General features: G+C 40.7%; 1 protein-coding gene across 1 annotated transcript in view; it reads left to right on the top strand.

Moving 5' to 3' along the window:
* Positions 1-2390: 2390 nt before the first annotated feature.
* TEX33 (testis expressed 33) overlaps positions 2391-22108 on the top strand; it is a 140533-nt gene continuing 120815 nt past the window's right edge. Inside the window, exons 1-3 of the mRNA XM_030190069.1 lie at positions 2391-2483; positions 2864-2921; positions 11830-11898. Of these exons, the coding sequence (XP_030045929.1) occupies positions 11856-11898 (43 nt within the window). The 5' untranslated portion in view covers positions 2391-2483; positions 2864-2921; positions 11830-11855. The remainder of the gene's footprint in view (positions 2484-2863; positions 2922-11829; positions 11899-22108) is intronic.

The raw sequence follows: 22108 nt of genomic DNA, 5'->3' as shown, positions 1-22108 counted from the left end.
TTTAGGAAGGGGGTGCAAGGGTTTCATTGATCAGTTAAAGGGGTATGGGAACCAAAAAAGGTTAAGAACCCGTGGTCTAGAATCTTCAGTGTAATGCAGGGGTGGACAACCTTTACACACAGAGGGCTGCATGAATGTCCCTATTTCTAGCAAGTCGCCCCATTATATAACATTGGAACCAGAAATGCACCTGGCTCCTTAGACTTTCTGTGTTAAATAAATAAGTAAAAATGTAACTAAAAATGATGGGAGCAACCTGCTAAAGTGGCTATTCTGAAAATATTTGTGAAATACAGTATTTAAAATTGCCAAAACTCTGATTAATGATGTTCTCTGTGTATACTTCCCAAGGTGTCATGGGCTGCATTTGGCCTGCGGACTGCAGGTTGCCCATAATTGGTCTAATACAACTCCCCAAATCTTCAATGTGTATAGGTATCACAGAAACCTTCAGTATTCAGTAAAAATCTGTAGTGGTTTTCCCATGAGAATGTAAAATCTGTAGTTTTGGGACTCCTAGTCAAATGAATTTATGTATTATTGAATATAGGATAGTGACAGATGGGGGAGGGGGCGTTAAGAGCTCTGATTCTGAATTCTGGGCTGTAATTTTTAACACTGACTGTGTGATGATGGGATGGTCCTGGTAGCACCAAACTAGAGTGGGGTGTTTGGAACATTGCCCTGGATACCATATTTTCTGGGGCACTGATCTCCCCTCTTGACAGAGCGGCACTATGCAGTTGTGTCAAGCAGCTGCATCCTGGATGCCAGAACACCTATTTTTTGATGCGTGAGGTCTGACACCATCGCATCAGGCAGGCAACTGACCAGGCGATCCTCATGCCCACCAGCCACCCAGCTATCTACATGCCTAATGATCAAATCACCAACTACAACAGCTGTCCTAACATTTCCCTCCTGGGCAGAAGCTCCTGGAGACACATCCTCAGTGCAAGAGGATATTGCACCCCCTGGTGGGAACTGGGCAGGTCCTGACTATAGGATTACTTCCTACTTCACCAGGGTGATGCTGTCCTTCTGGGAAACCTCTCTCCTCCAAGGCAGCACAGTTGCTGCCAGATAGGAAGCGGGACTACTCTACAATGTCCCTGTACCTCTGCGTCTCCCTCAGCTCCTCCAAGTCTGCTACTTTAGCCTCAAGAGAATGGACTCGTTCTTCGAGAGCTAGGAGCTTTTTGCATTGAGCACATTATATATATATATATATATATATATATATATATATATATATATATATATATATATATATATATATATATATATATATATAACCTATTGCCAACTGGGAGATAATCATACATATGACACACATGCTGTTGGACTGCTGTCTGCATCTTAGTATTATTGTGTTGTTTAATCTTCTTAAGGTACTAGGGATATTAGATTAATATAAAGAACCTTAAGATTATATAGTATAATATGTGATTTATTTAGTGTTTGCGTCTCAGAATGTAATTAAATGTAATTAAAACTCTAATGAAAACTCCCTTCTTGTTATCCTAATTAGAATAATTGACTATTAGTTAAGACTATAAATGCTGTTCCTCTTAGCAGATATTAAAAAAAATATCAATGTTAATCAAGATGGTACACATGCACTGGCTGGCGGGATCTGGCAAGCAGACACAGTGGATATTGAGATGTTAATCCCTCTTGTTTTTAAAAGTTGCACCTGCCTCTGGGTGAACAGAGCAGAGAGCAGGTTGATATAGGCAAATAAATTCCTGTGAAAATCCCCTTCTCCTTCTCTTTCTCTAAGGTCAAATGGGGTGTCCAGGGTCCCAAACCCAGATGCTAAAACAAGCCATCAACCTTCTGTAGGATCTGATGCTTGACCTCGTGCCTCTTTGTGACACAGCTCCTATAGCAGCTGCTTAGATGGGACTAACTTGTGAGAGTATAGTCTGGCTGTCACTGGTCACAGGATATCTGCTGCAGGCATAGCAAGTAGGATCTCCCTTAAGACATGAATCAGAGGCAGGAGAAACCCTAAGACAAAGTTGGCAGGCACAACAGGGAGCTTAAACCACATACGGGGGAGGTAACTGCAGAGCTGTCAAGTTACCCATTCCAGGAAGGAGACTTTTTGGCCAGTCCTGGTTTTAAACTTACATCCCAAAGCAGTGTAGTATTTGTAGTCCATGATTCTATCCATTGAAATAAGTGCTGCAGGTCACATAATGCCCCATGATGAGGTTGACAGAAATCCATAACTGGCCAATAATCTCCCTCTTGGAATGGATAACTTGGCAGCTCTGTAACTGCTTCCTCCAGACCCTTCCCAAAATTATCATAAACACTCCTATTGTTCCATCAATTTCCAGAGACTTCTATCCTCTCTGGAAACTTCTAGTGTGAACATATGACTTCCTAACAGCTGAGCTGCTGGGACAGGAAAAAACAACAGGTTCAAAGAAAGGCCACAACAGAAGCTGGATCCAAGCTGTCTATCTAATCAGGTATAGAGGCCTAGAGATGAGAGTGCTGAAACAGAATGCAGGCAGCCTCTTCCTATTGGCTATCAGGGCTGCCAAAGGCAGCAGTGGAAGCACAAACTTAATAGACTGATTGAACTGTGCACAGCATAGAGAATTTAAAACAGCACAAACGGCTGTTAAAATTCTCATGTTGTTGCAGTAGAATTATGTATATATATGTAATTCAAATTTGAACATTTAAGTTTCTAGTAGAGGAGTTGCTTGCATGATCATAATAGTTGAGTTAAGTTATCAAAATCATGAGGGGTGGAATAAATTAGAGACCTGAAAGTTTGAGGGTGATGCAAGGCTGAAGGCATACCTAGAGAGCCTAATACCCTTGCATTGGTGCTGTCTTTCAGGTTCACCATGATTTGCTTCAGTCCCTCTGCTTCATCACCATTAAAGACAGCTTCCAGTGTGAGTATTTCCCCATTATCCTCCTCAGTATAGACCAAAGCAAGAAATTAATGTAGCTTTTCTGCTGGAGGCATCCCAGTCAGTCAGGTTTTCAGTATATCCACAATGAATATTCATGAGATAGATTTGCATACAGTGGAGGCAGTGCATGGAAATCTCTCTCACGAATATTCATTGTGGGTAACCTGAATGGCTGGGGTGCCTCCAGGGCCAGGTTTGAGAACCACTGTGCTATGGTGTTATAGTCCCCGAAAACTTAAATTCTTGGTCATCTAAAGGTTCAACCAATATCCTCATAGGCTTCATTCTTCTAATGTACTTGAAAATTTCTCAAGAAAAACCTTTTGCCATGCCATCTCCAGTTTTTCTCCAGATTCCATCAGTCTGTGTTTCTGGCCAGAGGTGTAGCCAGGTTTTGATCTCAGGGGGAGCAGACTTTTATAAAATAGGTGCTGGTTGGTGTCAGCTAGCAGTGTCTGTGTTGTTGCTCAGGGCCTATGGCGGGCAATGATTAATACAGGCTGTCTCTGTTGTGTCCTGCCTACAAGGAAACAGTAAGTTACATCAGGAGGCAGGACACAGAAGAGGTCCCTGGACTGACCAGAGCAGGCAACCTGTCTTCTTAACTTCAAATAAAAATATTCAAATCGTGACCATTACCTCAGGGATAGCACACACAGTCCTTCCACTGCTAGACACCTTGTTTAAATCAAGATGGGCTTTTGTTTGTGTGGTGACTCTACAGGATGTGAAGAACACTAGTCTTGAGCATTTTTATTTTGGGTGAGAAGGGGCCCTTGCCCCAGAGCCTGCTTTCAAATAGGGCTAGACATTTTGTGAAATAACACAAACCCCTGCAAAAAGACACCCAAAACCTATACAGAAAACTTACCACTCCAAAACAGCCCTAACCCACCTTTGAAAAGACAGTGCTATAAATATTACAGTGGGACCTAGAGAAGTGTTTCCCTAGGTGGTCCTGCAGTACCCCTTGCCATTCAGGTTTTCAGGCTATCCACAATGAACCTGCATGAAAAAGATTTGCATGTAATGGAGGCAGTATATTTATTTATTGCATTTGTATCCCACATTATCCCACCTTTTTGCGGGCTCAATGTGGCTTACAATTCATCGTGGATATGGGAAATAGAGGGGAACATACATTTATTATAACAGAGAGTCTGGGTTTTACTTCCATTGCTTTCAATGGAAGCAAAACCCGGACTGGATCAATATGTCCTCCTTTTTCTGGAGCCATATGGTAACCCTAATTTAATCTCACTTATATTTTCAAACATGTCGATTTGTGCAGTATACGGATGAACACAGAAGAAGTATAACAACAGAATAACTTCATAGGAAGAGTAGTAATTTGTTATAAATCGTAATCAGTGTGTCATTTGGAGGGGCTGGTTATAGGGACACTCTAGCATGTGTTATATGTAAGCCACACTGAATCAGACTTTGCTTGGGATAATGTGTAATATAAATGTAAAAAAAAAAATCCTTTATCCTCCACATTTCAAGACGCTGCCTAACCTGCTGGATAGTGATGGCACAAGGAAAGCAAGTTTGGTCCAGTGAAGACTAACTCAAAATAACCTGTTTCTTAGCTGGGCACTAGTATTACCATATTAAAAATGCAACCATACCATACCTCTGTGGCTATGTTCCACTAATGTTAAACAATTAACTGGGTTTCTTGAAAGGATTATATAAACGTAGGATGCATGACTAGGGGCACAAACATACACTTATTTATTCAATATCACAATTCCTCATGTTCAGCCATAAAACAACTTTTTTAGGGTGGATAGTGTTCCTTTTATTATCAACCAGATAGAGATAAGAGTTTTCAGTTTTGGCACAGTATAAGTAATCACAAGAACAAAATATAAGAAAACTAATGGACTTATAGGCCAATTAGTTATGTTTAAACAAAAGAGATCTGCATGAAACAAAATATTTAATTTTATTTTGACTTATAAAACCGCTTGCCCCTGAAACATGTTCAAACAGAGTAATCCATTTGTGTATCTAAAAGGTGTAAACTTCTACAACACAGATAAAGATGTGATTCTATGTGCCCCAATGAAAGGAGAGTTTAATTCTATTTCCATTTAATTTCAGTATATTCTATCATCTTCTTTATAACTAACATCAGGCTTCCCAAGGCAGATTACAACAACAGTTAAGATGAACCCATCAGGAAACAGGATAGCCTCACTGAAATCTGGACATCTGTATAGAAGAACAGTGAAGAAAAATGAGCACAAACTAGAGTTTATAATTGCGGTTTCTACCAGCAACAATAATTTTTGATGCTGTTTTAGTGGTATTCAACTTTTATTTCTTTACTCCTCCAGCTTTTAAAGCACTGTCTATCCAACTGAAACAGCTTTTGCATTGTTACAGATGGACCAACAATAAAGAACAACAACGTGTATACAGCAGATCATAAGTCTGCTTGTTTTCAACCGAACAGCAACAACAGCTGCGCGGGGGTGGGGTGGAAACAGATTACCCAAATTGGCTTCACCCTCTCTTCTGCCCGTCTCTCCCGTCCACGTGGTCACTTTTTACTTCCCCGAAGCCTTCTCCCTCCTGCACCGGCGAATCGATTCACAGTCAGCCTTCTGCTAGCGTCGGGGCCTCTCCTCAGGTGCGTCCCGCCTACTCTAAGCAACTTCCTCTTTTCTGCAGAGGTGAGACGAGCCTGAGGAGAGGTCCTGATGCTGGCAGAAGGCTGACTGTGAATCGCCGGTACCGGAGGGAGAACGCTTCAGGGAAGTAAAAGTGACCACGCAGACGGGAGAGCGCGGGCAGAAGAGAGAGGAAAAGGTTAAAGACTCAGGAGGGAGGGAGCACCTAGCTACGCCACTGTTTCTGGCTGACTGACTTGTGCTTAGCACGTCTGATTTGTTTCATGATTCTCTACTTTCTAGTGCCCATGATCCTCAGCACGGTGTGCACTCTCTCTACCGTTATCTGCCTAGAATCACTGGGTTAACTGTCATGACGTTTTATATCTAGCCGTTAGATAAAATGGTCTTTAATTTAAATGACTGAAATAGTGGTTGCTGCTTTGTTGCTGGTTGTTATTCTTCCCAAAAGGGGTTGAGAATATCTGTTGTCTGGGGGCAAAATAACTCTCAGAAAATTTGGCATGACGTGAAAACTAGTAAAAATACACAAGGAGTTTGAAAATGAGCCAAATTGGACAGGGGTTCCAGAGAAATATGTGCCCCAAAAGGTAGCCCAGTTCATTCCTATAGGAAAAGGAGTTTCAGCTACTATAGCATACATACAGTATAGAGTGAATGCAGCTGTTAGAGAACAAGAAAGAGCAGTTTAAAAGGTGGAATTCCCTATTCTTCCAATCCTCCAATCTACCCTTACCCCCAAACTGCCTCCATGACCCCAAACAACCCTCCTCAACTGTCACCCCACCCCAGAAACTGCCCCATCTACAGAACTTATCCCTACAACAGCCACCCCACCCCACATACTGCCCCCACACCCAAAACAAATATGCATTGCAACTGCCACATCACCCTAACTGCCCTACCACCCTGTAACTTCCCCCACCCCCAAACAATACTCACCACAACTACCCCACCATTTCACAAACTGCTCCAGTCCCAAAAACTAGCCCTCACAACTGTCACATCACCTGCAAACTTCCCTATCCTCACAAACCAACTCCTGCAACTGCCACACTACAATGCATACTGCTTCCACACCCAAAAATATCTCCTATAACTGCCACACCACCACCAAACTACACCTTGTAAACTGCTATGCTCCAAACTCTAGTCCCCAAACAGCTCTACCCCCAAAATCTACCACTTGCAAATACCCCAACACTTTCAAAGGAGTGTGCACTGTGTGCAAAAAAAGTACATTTTTCTTAAAGTGTGCACACTATGGGGCTCATTTTCGAAAGAGAAAAACATCCAAAAAGTTTAATAAAGCACCATTTGGATGGATTTCTTCTCAAAATGTCCAAATCGATATTTTTGAAACCTGTTTTGCAGACATTTATGTATCCATTTCGTCTGCAGTGCATCCAAATCACAAAGGGGTGTGTCAGGGCGTTTAAAAAGCAGGATTAGGATGTGCCTAACACTTCTATGTTTTATAGTCATAATGGAACAAAACAAAAACATCTAGAGCGAAAATGTCAATGTTTTGGTCTAGACCTCTTTTTCAGAATGAATAAGGTACAAAAAGGTGCCCTAAATGACCAGATGAGCCCTGAAGGGAATCAGGGATGACCCCCTCCCCCCGTACTCCCCTAGTAGTCACTGACCCTCTCCCACCGCTAAAAATGTGGATAAAAATAGTACTCAGCAGCCTCTATGACATCCTCAGATGTTATAGCCAGGTCCATTAGAATGTTCCTGGAGTAGTGTAGTGGTGGGTGCAGTGCACTGTAGACAGGTGGACCCAGGCCCATACCTCCTCCTACCTGTTACACTTGTAGAAACTGTGAGTCCGACAAACTCACCAGAAACCCACTGTACCCACATACAGGTGCCCCCTTCACCCATAAGAGCTACTGTAGAGGTGTACAGTTGGGGGTAGTGTGTTTTGGAGGGCTCAGCAGACAAGATAAGGGAGCAACAGTGAGATGTGTACCTGGGAGCATTTATATGAAGTCCACAGCAGTGCCCCCTAGGGTGCACCACTGCTTTCCTGGGATGTCTGGTGGACCAGTCTGCTAAAAATGCTGACCCCTCCAACATCCCAATGGGTTGACTTTCTCTGTTTTGCACTTGTAAGTTGTTGTTGTTGTTGTTTTAATGGCCTGAAAAGATAAATGCACAGAGCACAAAACCTTGTTACAAACTACATTTTTGAAAAAAAAAAGATATTTTTTTGAATATCTGGTTTATTTTTGGCCACTTAGAAGATAACCGGCTATGGTGATATTCAGTGTCCTAACCAGCCACAGATATCCCACATATTCACATGGCCAAGTATAGCCACTAAAGAGGGGCTGAAAATCCCCCGGTGAATATCACCTGATAGCTGGTTATGCCCATTTAACCAGCCAGGTGCCAATCCTATCCGGTTAAATGCTTTTGAATATCGTGGGTTTGTTTTTCGAAAATGGTTACATTTGCTATTTGGATTTGGAATGTTTAGCACAAAACATCCAAAGTCCACCTTAGACATCATATTTATTTATTTTATTTATTTATTTATTGCATTTGTATCCCACATTTTCCCACCTATTTGCGGGCTCAGTGTGGCTTACAATACATTGTGAATAATGGAAATACAGTTTGTAGCAGTATGATTATAGGTTACATGGTGAAGAGTTATGTGAAGACAAATTCAGAGTCAAAATTTCATTAGGGAATAGAACAATGGAGTGTTAAAATGGGAATTGATAGGGCGATAAAACAATAGCAAAAGAACATTAGGGTATAACAATTTTATCTGTGGGTAGAGTTTTAAGTGTGGTGAAAATACGGGGGAAGAGAACTCAGAAGAGAGTGTATTGATGCATTTCTATTAGTGTGTATAGACTTCATGTGTTTTGATCCTTGCAATAGATTTTCTCAAAGAGATGAGTCTTCAATAGTTTGCGGAAGTCGGTTAGTTCGTAGATCGTTCTCAGGTTGCGTGGTAGTGTATTCCAGAATTGCGTGCTCATATATGAGAAGGTTGATGCGTGCAGTACTTTGTATTTTATGCCTTTGCACTTAGGGAAGTGGAGATTGAGGAAAGTTTGGGATGATCTTTTAGCGTTTCTGGTGGGCAGGTCTATTAAATCAGACATGTATGCAGGGGCTTCACTGTGATGATTTTGTGGACTAAGGTGCATACTTTAAAAGTGATACGTTCCTTGAGTGGGAGCCAGTGTAGTTTCTCACGTAAGGGTTTTGCACTTTCGTATTTTGGTTTTCCGAAGATGAGTCTGACTGCTGTATTCTGGGCTGTTGAAGTTTCCTCAGTATTTGTTCTTTGCAGCCTGTGTATAGTGAATTGCAGTAGTCCAGGTGACTGAGTACGAGTGATTGCACTAGGCCACGGAAGACAGATCTTGGAAAGAATGGTTTTATTCTTTTCAATTTCCACATGGAGTAGAACATCTTTTTGGTTGTGTTGTTCGCGTGAGTCTCAAGTGTTAGGTGGCGGTCAATAGTGACTCCAAGGATTTTTAAAGTTTCTGAGATTGGCAAGCTTTAGTTTAGGTGTGTTAATTGCGGTAAATTTTTTCGTGTTGTATTGGGAGGTAAGTATGAAGCATTGAGTTTTTTCTGCATTCAGTTTCAATCGGAATGCATCTGCCCAGGGTTCATGATGTGTAGACTTTGGTTGATTTCGTTGGAGATTTCATTAATGTCTTGTTTGAAAGGATGTATCGTTACATCATCGGTATATATGTGGTGGGTTGAGGTTATGGTTTGATAGAAGTTTTGCCAAGGGGATCATCATTAGATTGAAAATAGTTGGCGAGAGGGGGGATTCCTGCGGTACTCCACACTCAGGTGTCCATGCAGCAGACGTAGTTGAATTTGATGTGACCTGATATGAGCGTAAGGTTAGAATCCCTTGAACCAGTTTAGGACATTGCCTCCGATGCCAAAATATTCAAGAATGTGTAATAGGATTCCGTGGTCAACCATATCAAAGGCACTTGACATGTCAAATTGTAAGAGGAGTATATTGGGTGCCGGTTTGCAATCATTTGTTTAAATTTGGTCATTAGGGTAATTATATTGTTTCTGTGCTGTGATTTGATCGGAATCCTGATTGGGCATCATGCAGTATGGAGAACTTGTTAAGATAGTTTGTGAGTTGTTGGTTACCATCCCTTCGGTTATTTTGGTTATTAGTGGTATAGATGCTATTGGTCTGTAGTTAGTTATTCACTTGCGTTTTCTTTGTATCTTTGGGTATTGGGGTGAGTAAAATTTTTTCCTTTTTCCTTTGGGAAAAGTCCGTTTTGTAGCATGAAGTTCACGTGGTTCGTTAGGTCTATTATGAATTGTTGAGGAGCTGATTTCATGAGGTTGTTTGGACAGATATCTAGTTTGCATTGAGATTTGGCGAATCTTTTGAGCGTTTTTGAGATGAGGTCCTCTGACAGTAATTCGAATTCGGTCAGATCCTGTCTGCTGGATATATACCGTCTTCTGGGTCTAGACAGTTTAGGAGTGTTGCGTATTCAATAGGGTTGGTGTGTATTTTAAGTCGTAATTGTATGATTTTCTCCTTGAAGTATTTTGCGAGGTTGTCGACCCTTGGTGTATCTTTGCTGTTATTTGTAACTGGTTTGGTGTCTAGCAATTTATTTACAAGGTAGAAGAGTTTGTGTGTGTCTTTGTAGTTTGGTCCAATCATTGTTTTGTAGTGTAGTCTTTTAGTCTGTTTAATGGTATAAATACCCCTCCATGTGAAAGAGGATGTAGTCTTCTGAAAGATTGCACACTTTTTCCCTGATCACGCATGCGTGCACTATTACGAAAAGTATGCCATTTAAGAGAAATTCACACTATTATTGGTGAATTACTTTTTGTACAAATGACAGCCCATCCCTAAGTGACATAACCCCAAAATTGGCTGATTCCATTTCAGTTTGAAGCACAAAAGAACAGAAGGAAATAAGTGTTTCTATACTCCCACTTCCCCTTCCCCCACCAAAATGTAAGCTGTAAATCACTACAAAACTTCTACTCAGAATCTCAATGCACTCCATGTGAACTCCTAGATACAGCACACACAGGCTGGCTAACGCTGATACTTTATAATGTTAGGTTTTGCCTTTTGTGGAATGCCTCCAGATGTTGACAGCTCAACAGAGGAATTTTACACAGAAATCTGAGGAAAATGTTTGCTTGAGATAGTAACATTTTAATAATACCACAGATCCCTCTTTCCAGTGGCGGGTACTTCAATTTGGAACTTGCTCCCCATCAACCTCAGCTTCAGAAAAAAACCCTAAAACTTTCACTTTCCCCAAATCCATACCTTAACAACTTTCACCGCCAGCCAGCATGGTCACCAACCTCACCCCCACACAACTGACTATATTCCCCCTCTTGTTTCGGCTTGATGATAAGTAATCTGTTATAATTTTATTACCTGATTACTGTACATTGCCTATGTCGATGCTGTGTGAACCAGGGGTGTAGCTAGGTGGGGCCACAGGGATATGGGCCCCACATATTTAGCTCTGGCTGCCACTGCCGCCCCTCCCCCACTGCTGACAGGTACTTTTGCTGGTGGGGGTCCCCAACCCCCACCAGTCGAAGTCTTCTTTAACGCCGGTCCTCCGGCACATTCGCTGATCTGTTTCTGTGAGTCCTGAGTCCTGACTCCTGACGTTATGCGTGCACGTAATGTGCAGAATGTCAGGAGTCAGGACTCACAGAAACAGATCAGTGAATGTGCTGGAGACCAGTGCTGAAAAGACATCGGCTGGTGGGGGTTGGGAACCCCACCTGCAAAGGTACCTGGCAGCGGTGGCGACGGGGAGGGTCGGCAGCGGCTGGGGGGGGGTCAAAAGTGGTGGTGGGGGTCGGCAGCTGGGCGAGGCGGGCTAAAATGTGCCCCCCACCTCGGGCTCTGGACCTCCCCTCCAGCCGAGGTCTAGCTACACCCCTGGTGTGAATTGTAATATCTTCATAACCTAACTGCTGTATCCGTACTGAACCCTGTTAGGGGATTTTAATGGGCTATAAGCCCAAATTTGATTTGATTTGATTTCTGGCAATTATGTTTGCCAGTGGAAAAACTGCCTCTGTTTTGAAAGATTTTATGAGTGTGCTTCAACTCCTTCCTTGATGCACTAGAAAACTCTTATAGCTCTGTGATACTGCCCATTGTTGAGGAGATGTATTTGGTGTATAAATATCTGTGTCTCACTGTGTATATATTTTTTTCTCTCTAGAGAATATCTACATCAACCAATACACCATGTACAAGCAAGGGAGCTCCAGGTTATCAGGAAACATCTCAGGTAGTACCAAAAGGTGCTATGGAAAGGAACAGGGATTGTAGATCCTGGGGGGGGAAATCCTTAGAGAAAAATGCTGTGAAATAAAGAACAAAACAAAAAAACAGCAAAGATGACTAAAATTGAAAATAAAAAAAGACGACCTTACAGAAATCAATTTTAAAAAGTTTATTGATTTATAAAAATTAAAAAGGGAAGGTGATTGAGACTCAACACAGCTGTGTTTCAGCCTGTCAGGCCTGCATCAGGAGTCTTTTCACCATACAGAAAATCTTGTTTTCATTCACGAATGATTATATTGAAAAACTTGAGCCGAAGCTTCTGCTCGGTCTATTCTTCAGGTTTCTCGTAAAAACGTATCCTGTTAAAGGTGCAGCTAAAGCAGTAACAATGAATTAAGCTCCGTTCAGCATCTCGCGTCTAAGGGTTAGTTCCTTAGACGCGAGATGCTGACTGGAGCTTAATTCATTGTTACAGCTTTAGCTGCACCTTTAACAGGTATCAATATAATGTAATAATGCTATGATTGCCCAAATAATAAGATTGGTCCCCACTCACATGTGTCCAATGAAAGAACATTTTAATAGTTAAGAGAGAGCTTGAAGAGTCCAAAGATATAGTAAACGATCCCAGTAAAAAAAAAACTCTTACAAAGAGATGGTATGGCATGAGGACCATGGCCTATGGAGTAAGAAGCTGCAAGCGAACATACTAACCAATAGCCTAGCCAAGACATGAAAATAATTAATCTTGCCCAGGAAATGAACCATATGCATGATTATACCATTCAGGATAGGTTGGCTTTTGATGATTTACTTTTTGCCCAAGGAGGTATTTATGCCATAGTTAATACTAGCTGTTGTATATACATGGATGACCAATCACAAGCTTTGCTACAGACTTGACTTATGTTCCCAAGAGTACAGATGTTGGTCTAGCATGGGATTGGTCATGACTAACATTTTGGTTACCTGATCTTGGATCTTGGTGAAGAAGGATTATTCAGTAATATTGGTTATGTTTGTTATAATATTACTCATTTGCATAGGACTGTTACGCTGCATAAAATATTTTCAATGTTGTACTAGGTAAGTAAGTGCAGTAAAATTGCTTGATGTGCCCACCAGGATATGTACATAAATATTCAGTTTGTAGATGAAGCAATACAAAGTCAATATGTAGAAATTAAATGTATGGAATACAGGAAGAATGGATGTAATGGGGTGATGAGATCCAAGCTATACTGAAAATTGAGGTATGGTCTGAATAATTTCTTGTGAAATCAGATGACCAGAGGAGGGATTTGTGGAAGTGAAAGGTTTGGAAAGTAAAAGAGAAATCTGTGATGATGACAGAGTTAAAAATGGTATGCCTTAAGCTACAAAATAATATTATTTGAAAAGGCAGCTTGTTATAACTGCAGTGCTGGTAATTGCAGATAAGCCAGGCTCGTTTCAAGAACAAAGATATTACTCCAGAGAAACAACCAGAGAATCCGCACCTGTGCTAGTAATGAAAAAATTCAGTCTGATATTCATAGTAGAAATTTCTTTAACTACAGCATATAGCACAAACAGAAACAAAATCAAGAAAAGTGGTAAACCATCAAATTAAGTTCAGCCAGTGAGGAGTCTGGCTGTCAACCAACCAACCAACCAACCAACAACCAACCACCAACCAAAACAAATAAGGCAATGCCTTCTGTGGTTAATATAAGCTTCAGGAGGAAATCAGTTCCTTCCAGTCCTTGTTGGCAAGAGTCCATCAGGATTTTGTCCTTACCTCATGAAAGACTCCAGAGGAAATTGGAGAGTCATGAGATAGGAGGTAGTATTCTATTGTGGATTAAAAACTGGTTAAAAGATAGAAAACAGAGAGTAGGGTTAAATGGTCAGTATTCTCAATGGAGAAGGGTAGTTAGTGGGGTTCCCCAGGGGTCTGTGCTGGGACCGCTGCTTTTTAACATATTATAAATGACCTAGAGATGGGAGTAACTAGTGAGGTAATTAAATTTGCTGAAGACACCAAGTTTTCAAAGTCGTTAAATCGCAAGAGGATTATGAAAATACATTACAAGAGGACCTTACGAAACTGGGAGACTGGGCGTCTAAATGGCAGATGACGTTTATGTGAGCAAGTGCAAAGTGATGCATGTGGGAAAGAGGAACCTGAATTATAGCTACATCATGCAAGGTTCGATGTTAGGAGTCATGGACCAAGAAAATGATCTAGGTGTCATTGTTGATGATACGTTGAAACCTTCTGCTCAGTGTGCTTCTGCAGCTAAGAAAGCAAATAGAATGTTAAGTATTATTAGGAAAGGAATGGAAAACAAAAATGAGGACATTATAATACCTTTGTATCGCTCTATGGTGCGACCGCACCTCGAATATTGTTGCTCATTCTGGTCACTGCATCTCAAAAAAGATATAGTAGAATTAGAAAAGGTACAGAGAAGGGCAATGGAAATGATAAGAGGATGGGAATACTTTCCTATGAGGAAAGGCTAGAATGGCTAGGGCTCTTCAGCTTGGAGAAAAGACGACTGAGGGGGAGATATGATAGAGATCTATAAAATAATGAGTGGATTGAAATGGGTAGATGTGAAGCATCTGTTTACTCTTTCCAAAAATACTAGGACTAGGGGCATGCGATGAAGCTACAATGTAGTAAATTTAAAACGAATTGGAGAAACGTTTTCTTCACTCAACTTGTAATTAAACTCAGGAATTCGTTGCCAGAGAATGTGGTAAAGGCGGTTAGCTTAGCAGAGTTTTAAAAAGATTGGACGCTTCCTAAAGGAAAAGTCCATAGAACATTATTAAATGGACTTGGGGAAAATCCACTATTTCTGGGATAAGCAGTATAAAATGTTTTGTACATTTTGGGATCTTGCCAGGTATTTGTGACCTGGATTGGTCACTGTTGGAAACAGGATGCTGGGCTTGATGGACCTTTGGTCTTTCCCAGTATGGCATACTTATGTACTTATTAATTAGGGTAAATAGATAGGGGGCTAAACACAAGGCAAAATATTTGTCCAAAAAATGATAGGCAAAAATTTGTATTATGACCCACTAGACATTAGAAATACATTGCCATGGCTAATAATAGAACCTCAGAGGAGGAAAAGCCTCAAAGAGCTCCAACCAACAAATTTATAGAGCTTAAAACAATCTCAATGATCTTGTCTTCATCATTGGCTCAAAACCCTCTCAGTCCATTTCCAAAACTTTTAAACCTCTCTTATAGGAAATTTTAAAATAATGCCTTGTCTCCTGCTTTAACTATATTTATTTATTATTTGTTTGTTTCATTTGTATCCCACATTTTTCCCACCTATTTGCAGCTCAATGTTGCTTACATAGTACCGTGATGGCGATCGCCATTCCGGTAAGAGAAATACAGAGTGGTCTATTGTTGATGTTCATAGATGAACAAGAGTAGTTTAAGTGATCATGGAGAGAGAGTTAGATTTTGTACAGTTCTGGTAAGAGTTTCAAGTGTTTGCAGAGTTCAGGAGTTTAGGTTTGGTTCTTTCTGGTATGCTTTGTGAACAGGTAGGTTTTAACGATTTCCGGAAGTTTATTAGGTCGTGCATTCTTTCGGGACGTTTGGAAGTGCATTCCATAGTTGCGTGCTTATATAAGAGAAGCGGATGCATAAGTTGTTTTATATTTTAGACCTTTGCAGCTTGGGAAGTGGAAATTTAGTAAGAGCATGCTGATCTTTTTGGTGTTCCTGGTTGGGAGGTCTATAATGTCTGCCATGTATGTAGTGAATACTCAGTTCTTAGAGTTCCAATTATTTCAATATTCATAATTTCCAAAGCAAACATTGCACAATGCACTTAAATCCCAGTGCTATAGGATTGAAAGCTATAAAACACTCCAAGAGCCACTCCATATTGTTTCACTGTCCCCCCCCAGACCAATGACGGCCAGTGTTTTTTTTTTTTTTTTAATTTCACAAATAATTACAAGATGTTCTTGTTACAGAAAACTCAGAAATAACAAAACTCACAAAAGGAATTACAATTATATTAAAAGAAACAATATTTCCCATCTTAGACCACCATCTCATTAAGGGGGAGTCAAATAAATTGAGGAGAACACAAACAAATTAATTATCATATTTAGGCAATAGGAACTAGACCGCCCCACGGGTAATTAATACTATACTATTTCCCTTAATCCAAGAGGTCATTTGGCAATCTTCTTCAATTCAACAAAGCTTTTCAATTGTTCAGGTTCATAGAAAATGTACTTATTATCCAAATATTTGATTAAGCATTTACACGGATAAGCTAGCAAAAAGTTAGCTCCCAATGCTTTAACTTCATCTCTTAATAGTAGAAACTCTCTCCTTTTTCCTGAGTATATCTGGTAACATCCGGGTAGATCCACAAACGAGATCCCAAAAAAGTTTTTTGAGCATTTTTAAAGTACAATTTCATAATTAAGTTTAGGTCCTGCTCAAAAACCAAAGAAACTAACAGGGTTGAACGAGTATTAATTTCAAGCAATGAATTTTCAAGAAAAGCTGTCAAATTTTGTAGTCCATATTCTTGTATTTCCTGCACTTCTGATTTTCTCCTTTGCTCTTCCATTTTCTTCTGTGGAATTGGAAGGTAATATATTTTATTTATAGGAGGAATCATCTCGGGGGAACAATTAAGAACCTCAGTAAGATATTTCTTGAATAATTCCAGACCACTCAATTCAGTCATTTTAGGGAAATTTAATACTCGCAAATTGAGTCTCCTATTGTAATTCTCCAACTGGTTTATTTTACTATGGATAACAGTTTTATCCTTAATCAAGGAAACAGTTGTTTTTTTAAAGAGGAAATCTCTTGTTGGAAAAGGCATTCTGCTTACTAGTATCTTGTTTTATTTTTTCAATAGAGTCTTGTAGGGAATCTACCTTGGTTACCAGAGAAGTAGTATCTGCTGCAGCTTTTAAAACTGTTTGATTTAAAGTTTTTAACATTGCCCATATGGCCTCTAGGGTTACCTCCGTGCGAGCTTCCTGCTCCTGTTGTTGAACATCTCTCCCGCTCACTCCCTCCGCAGCTCCAACCGCTGAAAATTCCCCAGCGTCTTGTCCCAGGGAAGTTGACGCTCCTCCGATCCCTTCCACAGCGGGACTCCTCACCTCTATCGCCCGTGGGGTGCTTGTAGCGAAGCCGTCGAGGGTCAGTTGGACCGATTGTGTGGTAGAACATACTTCCAACTGAGCAGGTTGATGACAGACACAGCAACTTTGATAAAAACAGTTAAAATACTTTAATTTTTTCAGGCTTTTCAGTAACCTGTACCCCAGTATGGGATTAGCTATTTCTTTCTACGGTTGTTGTTGAAGACATTTTTAGGACAGAATAGTCTCTACAAGGCTGTTATGCCTAACATCGGATGAGGTCCAAGCATTTAAAGAGTTTTTGTAATTATGTTTTCTAGGTTCTGCTTTGTTTTAGCTTGTTTTATTTGATGTGTTTTATTGATTTTAGGTATGTCTGTATTCCATTTCGGTATCATGATGGCATATTATAAGCCTCTTTAAATAAATAAGGAAATAAATAAATAAAAGGCCAATACTGAACCACCACTGTGTAATCCTGGGTTCGTGTGATCACCTAGGCAGATGCCTATTTTGTGCCCCAAGTAGAGGGAACCAGGTAAATAAATAAATGTATTCATTGTTGAGACCAAGGCTAGGACTGAAATAATCCAGGAGGGTGAATAAGCAGTTCAGACTGTTAGCAAACTCCAATCAATAACTCAATTGTCTCCACATTTTGTGATCTGAACCAGATTTACTAAATCAATCAAAGTCATAAACTATGTCCCAGTATGATAGAGGCAACAAACAAAATAATGACTACAGCAAAATTATTTATAAGTCTCATGAGTACTTCACTCCTGTTTATCAGTTGTGCTTTACTCACACCGGAATGGCAGGCTAAACACAGTTCTTATCGTTATTCCTGTGCAGGAAGATTAAGAGGGGACGTTATCAAGGTGCGGTAAAAGGCGGTCTTTTACCACACCTTTATATACCATGGGATTTAACAACCTGTGGTATCTCAGTCCCACAGGTTGCTGAATCTTGTGGTAAAAGAATAATGCCTTGCAAACAGTGTTAACTCCAGTGGTGGTAAAGGACTAATGCCTTGCAGACTGTGTTACTCCAGGGCTGATAAAAGAATAACGCCCTACAGTGCTACTCCAGCCCCCTAAGCACTGCTACTTCAGAGGAGATAAAAGAATAATGCCTCACAGTAGAGGTAAAGAATTACACCTCCCAAGCAGTGTTACTCCAGAGGTACACTGAATATCAATGATACCCACATAACTCTGGGCATTGCTGCTGAACTGGATTTTCAGTGCCAGTGCTGAGACATAGCCCAGCATTAAAAAATTTTTAGAGCTGCTGGCTGAATATTGACTGGATTGCTTTGATTTTTAAATGAACTTTTTTAAATCTTGTTACATTTTGATTGGGTTTGTAATTATATTTGTAGCATTGCAATGCTGCCTAGTTCCTTGCAACATGAAGCACAGTTGTTTTCAATTTCCTGCTCCACTGGACTGTAAGGACATACGAACATATTTTAAGAAAGAAAAAAATGTACAAATATTAAGCCTCACTTTGGTGGTTGGATAAGTAAATGGGGCACTGCTGAAGGAAAGGATAGTGAACTTCCTAGAATCCAGCAGGTTTCAAAAACCAAGACAACATGTTTTACCAAATGAAAATCATGTGATATGAATCTGATTTCTTTGACTGGGTGACCAGAGAACTAGATTGAGGTGATAGATATGCTAGATGTGGTCTACTTGGATTTCAGCAAAGTCTTTGAAACAGTTCTTCATAGGAGACTCCTGAATAAATTGAGGGGGCTGAAGTGAGGATCCAAAGTGGTGGATAGGAAACTAGTTGACTTATAGATGACAGATGGTGGTGATAAATGGAATTCACTCAGAAGATAGAAAGGTAAGTAGTGGAGTGCCTCAGGGATTAGTACTGGGGCCAGTGGAGTAGCGAGGGCGGCTGCCACCCGGGGCGGTTCGCCGCTGCACCCCCCCCCCCCGGGTGCAGCATGACACCCCCCTTGGCGCATCAAACCCCCTCAGCGCATCACCCCCTTGGTGCATCAACCCCCCCCCTCGGCACATCAACCCCCCTCTTGGCGCATCACCCAAGCCCCCCCCGAGTGCATTCTTGCCTGCCGTGTGCACGCCGCTGGGGGGGGATGTCGGTTCCACTGGTTCCCTGCTCCCTCTGCCCCAGAACAGGAACCTGTTCCTGGGCAGAGGGAGCAGGGAACCAGCAGAGCCGACACCCCCCAGCGGTGTGCACCCGGGCCGGACCTCCACCACCGCCCCACCCTTGCTATGCCACTGACTGGGGCTGATTCTATTCAATATACTTGTGAGCAACATTGCTGAAAGGTTAGAATGAAGAGTTTGCCTTTTTGTGGATGACACAAATATTTGCAACCAAGTGGACACCCTAGAGAGAATGGACAACATGAGAAATAATCTACAAAAATTAGAAGAGGGGTCTAATGTAATAGGAAGAAGTGCAAAATGATGCAGCTGGACTTTAGAAATCCCAAGGAACTGTATATGATAGGGGATGAGGGGCTGATATACCTGGGCCAGGAGTGGAATTTTGGGTTTATTATAGTATCTGAGGATATCAAGATGGTAAAACAGTATGACAGAGAGGATGATAGATAGTTGGAATATTCCCCCGGTGGATGTGGTAGAAACAAAAACAGTGATGGAATTCAAAATATATAGGATAAACATAGATCCCTATACAGAAAGAGGATGAAATTAAAGCAAAACTTAAATGACCTTCACATTATAAACAGGTCATAGAGTGGTGTAATCTTCATGGGGCAGCAAGTACAATCAGGTGCCATACAGGTTTTTATTTGCCATAATTTACTATGATGTAATAATTAATGCATATGGGGGTCATTTTATAAGGAATGTGTAAATTATCTCTTTTAGAATACCAAGTGTGTGAAAAGTAAGTGCCATGAATTGATGCAGTATACTTTGCTGGTGAGCATGCCTGTGGGTAGAGTTTGGCCAGAGCATGGGTGGAGCACACAAGTACATGTGTACACAATGTTTATAAAAAGGAGGTGCAATCAATAAAAAAAAAACAAACCCTGTAGCATGCAGACCACCAATAGTTTGGGAAACATTATTATATATAAGATGAGCTCAGAAAAATATATCCATAAAAGTGTGCCCAACATATACAGTGCAAAACAAAGCACTATCCGCCTGGTATTTAGCACGATTTAACCAGTCAGAACGGATGCTGACTGGTTAAATAGCGCTTAACCGGCTATCCACCAATATTCAGCGGGCGATAACCAACTATCCTTCGCTGCATATCTGCGGTTAACGGCTGGTGAATAATTGGTTATATCACATGATATAACTGGCTATCCACCTATTTTTAAACCGGGTTTGGTGGTCATATTTGGCCATATCAAACCCTGGTATACCTTTTGCTGGTTTAAAGATAACCAGCTATGTCTGGTGAAAAAAAAGGATCAGCTGTGAAGGTCAACATTTTATATCAGGCATGGATGCTGTTCAAAAATACTATCCTGGAAGCCCATGCCAAATGTATTCCATGTATTGAAAAAGGAGGAAGGAAGACCAAATGACAGCCAGCATGGTTAAAAAGTAAGGTGAAGGAAGCTATTAGAGCTAAAAGAAAATCCTTCAGAAAATGGAAGAAGGACCCAACTGAAAATAATAAGAAACAGCATAAGGAATGGCAAGTCAAATGCAAAGCACTGACAAGGAATGCAAAGAGGAACTTTGAAAAAAAGATTGCGTTTGGAAGCAGAAAGACATAGTAAATTTTTTTAAAGGTATATTAAAAGCAAGAAGCCAGCAAAAGAATCAGTTGGACCACTAGATGACCAAGGGGTAAAAGGGGCACTCAGGGAAGACAAAGCCATAGCGGAGAGATGAAATGAATTCTTTGCTTCGGTCTTCACTGAGGAACATTTTGGAGAGATACCTGTGCCAGAAATGGTATTCAAAGCTGACGAGTTGGAGAAACTTAATGAATTCTCTGTAAACCTGTAGGATGTAATGGGGCAGTTCTACAAATTGAAGAGTAGCAAATCTCCTGGACGGAATGGTATTCATCCCAGAGTACTGATAGAACTGAAAAATGAACTTGCAGAGCTATTGTTAGTAATATGAAAATCGAGCGTGGAGATTGAAGGGTGGCCAATGTAATGCCGATTTTTTAAAAAGGTTCCAGAGGAGATCCGGGAAATTATAGATTGGTGAGTCTGACGTCGGTACCGGGCAAGACGGTAGAGACTATTATAAAGAACAAAATTACAGAGCATATTCAAAAGCATGGATTAATGAGACGTGGTCAACATGGATTTAGTGAAGGGAAATCTTGCCTCACCAATCTACTACATTTTTTTGAAGAGGTGAACAAACATGTGGATAAAGGTGAGCCAGTTGATATTGTGTACCTGGATTTTCAGAAGGCGATTGACAAAGTACCTCATGAAAGACTCCAGAGGAAATTGGAGAGTCATGGGATAGTAGGTAGTGTTCTATTGTGGATTAAAAACTGGTTAAAAGATAGAAAACAGAGAGTAGGGTTAAATGGTCAGTATTCTCAATGGAAAAGGGGTAGTTAGTGAGGTTCCCCAGGGGTCTGTCCTGGGACCACTGCTTTTAAACATATTTATAAATGACCTAGAGATGGGAGTAACTAGTGAGGTAATTAAATTTGCTGAACACACCAAGTTATTCAAAGTTGTTAAATTGCAAGAGGATTGTAAAAAATTACAAGAGGACCTTACGAGACTGGGAGACTGGGCGTCTAAATGACAGATGACGTTTAATGTGAGCAAGTGCAAAGAGTTTCATGTAGGAAAGAAGAGCCTGAATTATAGCTACGTCATGCAAGGTTCCATGTTAGGAGTCACGGACCAAGAAAGTGATCTAGGTGTCATTGTTGATGATACGTTGAAACCTGCTCAGTGTGCTGCTGCAGCTAAGAAAGCAAATAGAATGTTAGGTATTATTAGGAAAGGAATGGAAAACAAAAATGAGGACATTATAATACCTTTGTATCGCTCCATGGTGCGATGGCACCTCGAATATTGTGTTCAATTCTGATCGCCACATCTCAAAAAAGATATA

The sequence above is a fragment of the Microcaecilia unicolor genome, chromosome 1 (genome assembly GCF_901765095.1).
Source record: "Microcaecilia unicolor chromosome 1, aMicUni1.1, whole genome shotgun sequence".
NCBI lineage: Eukaryota > Metazoa > Chordata > Amphibia > Gymnophiona > Siphonopidae > Microcaecilia > Microcaecilia unicolor.
Note: the sequence above shows the minus strand (reverse complement) of the source record. Positions and strands in the feature narration are given on the sequence as shown.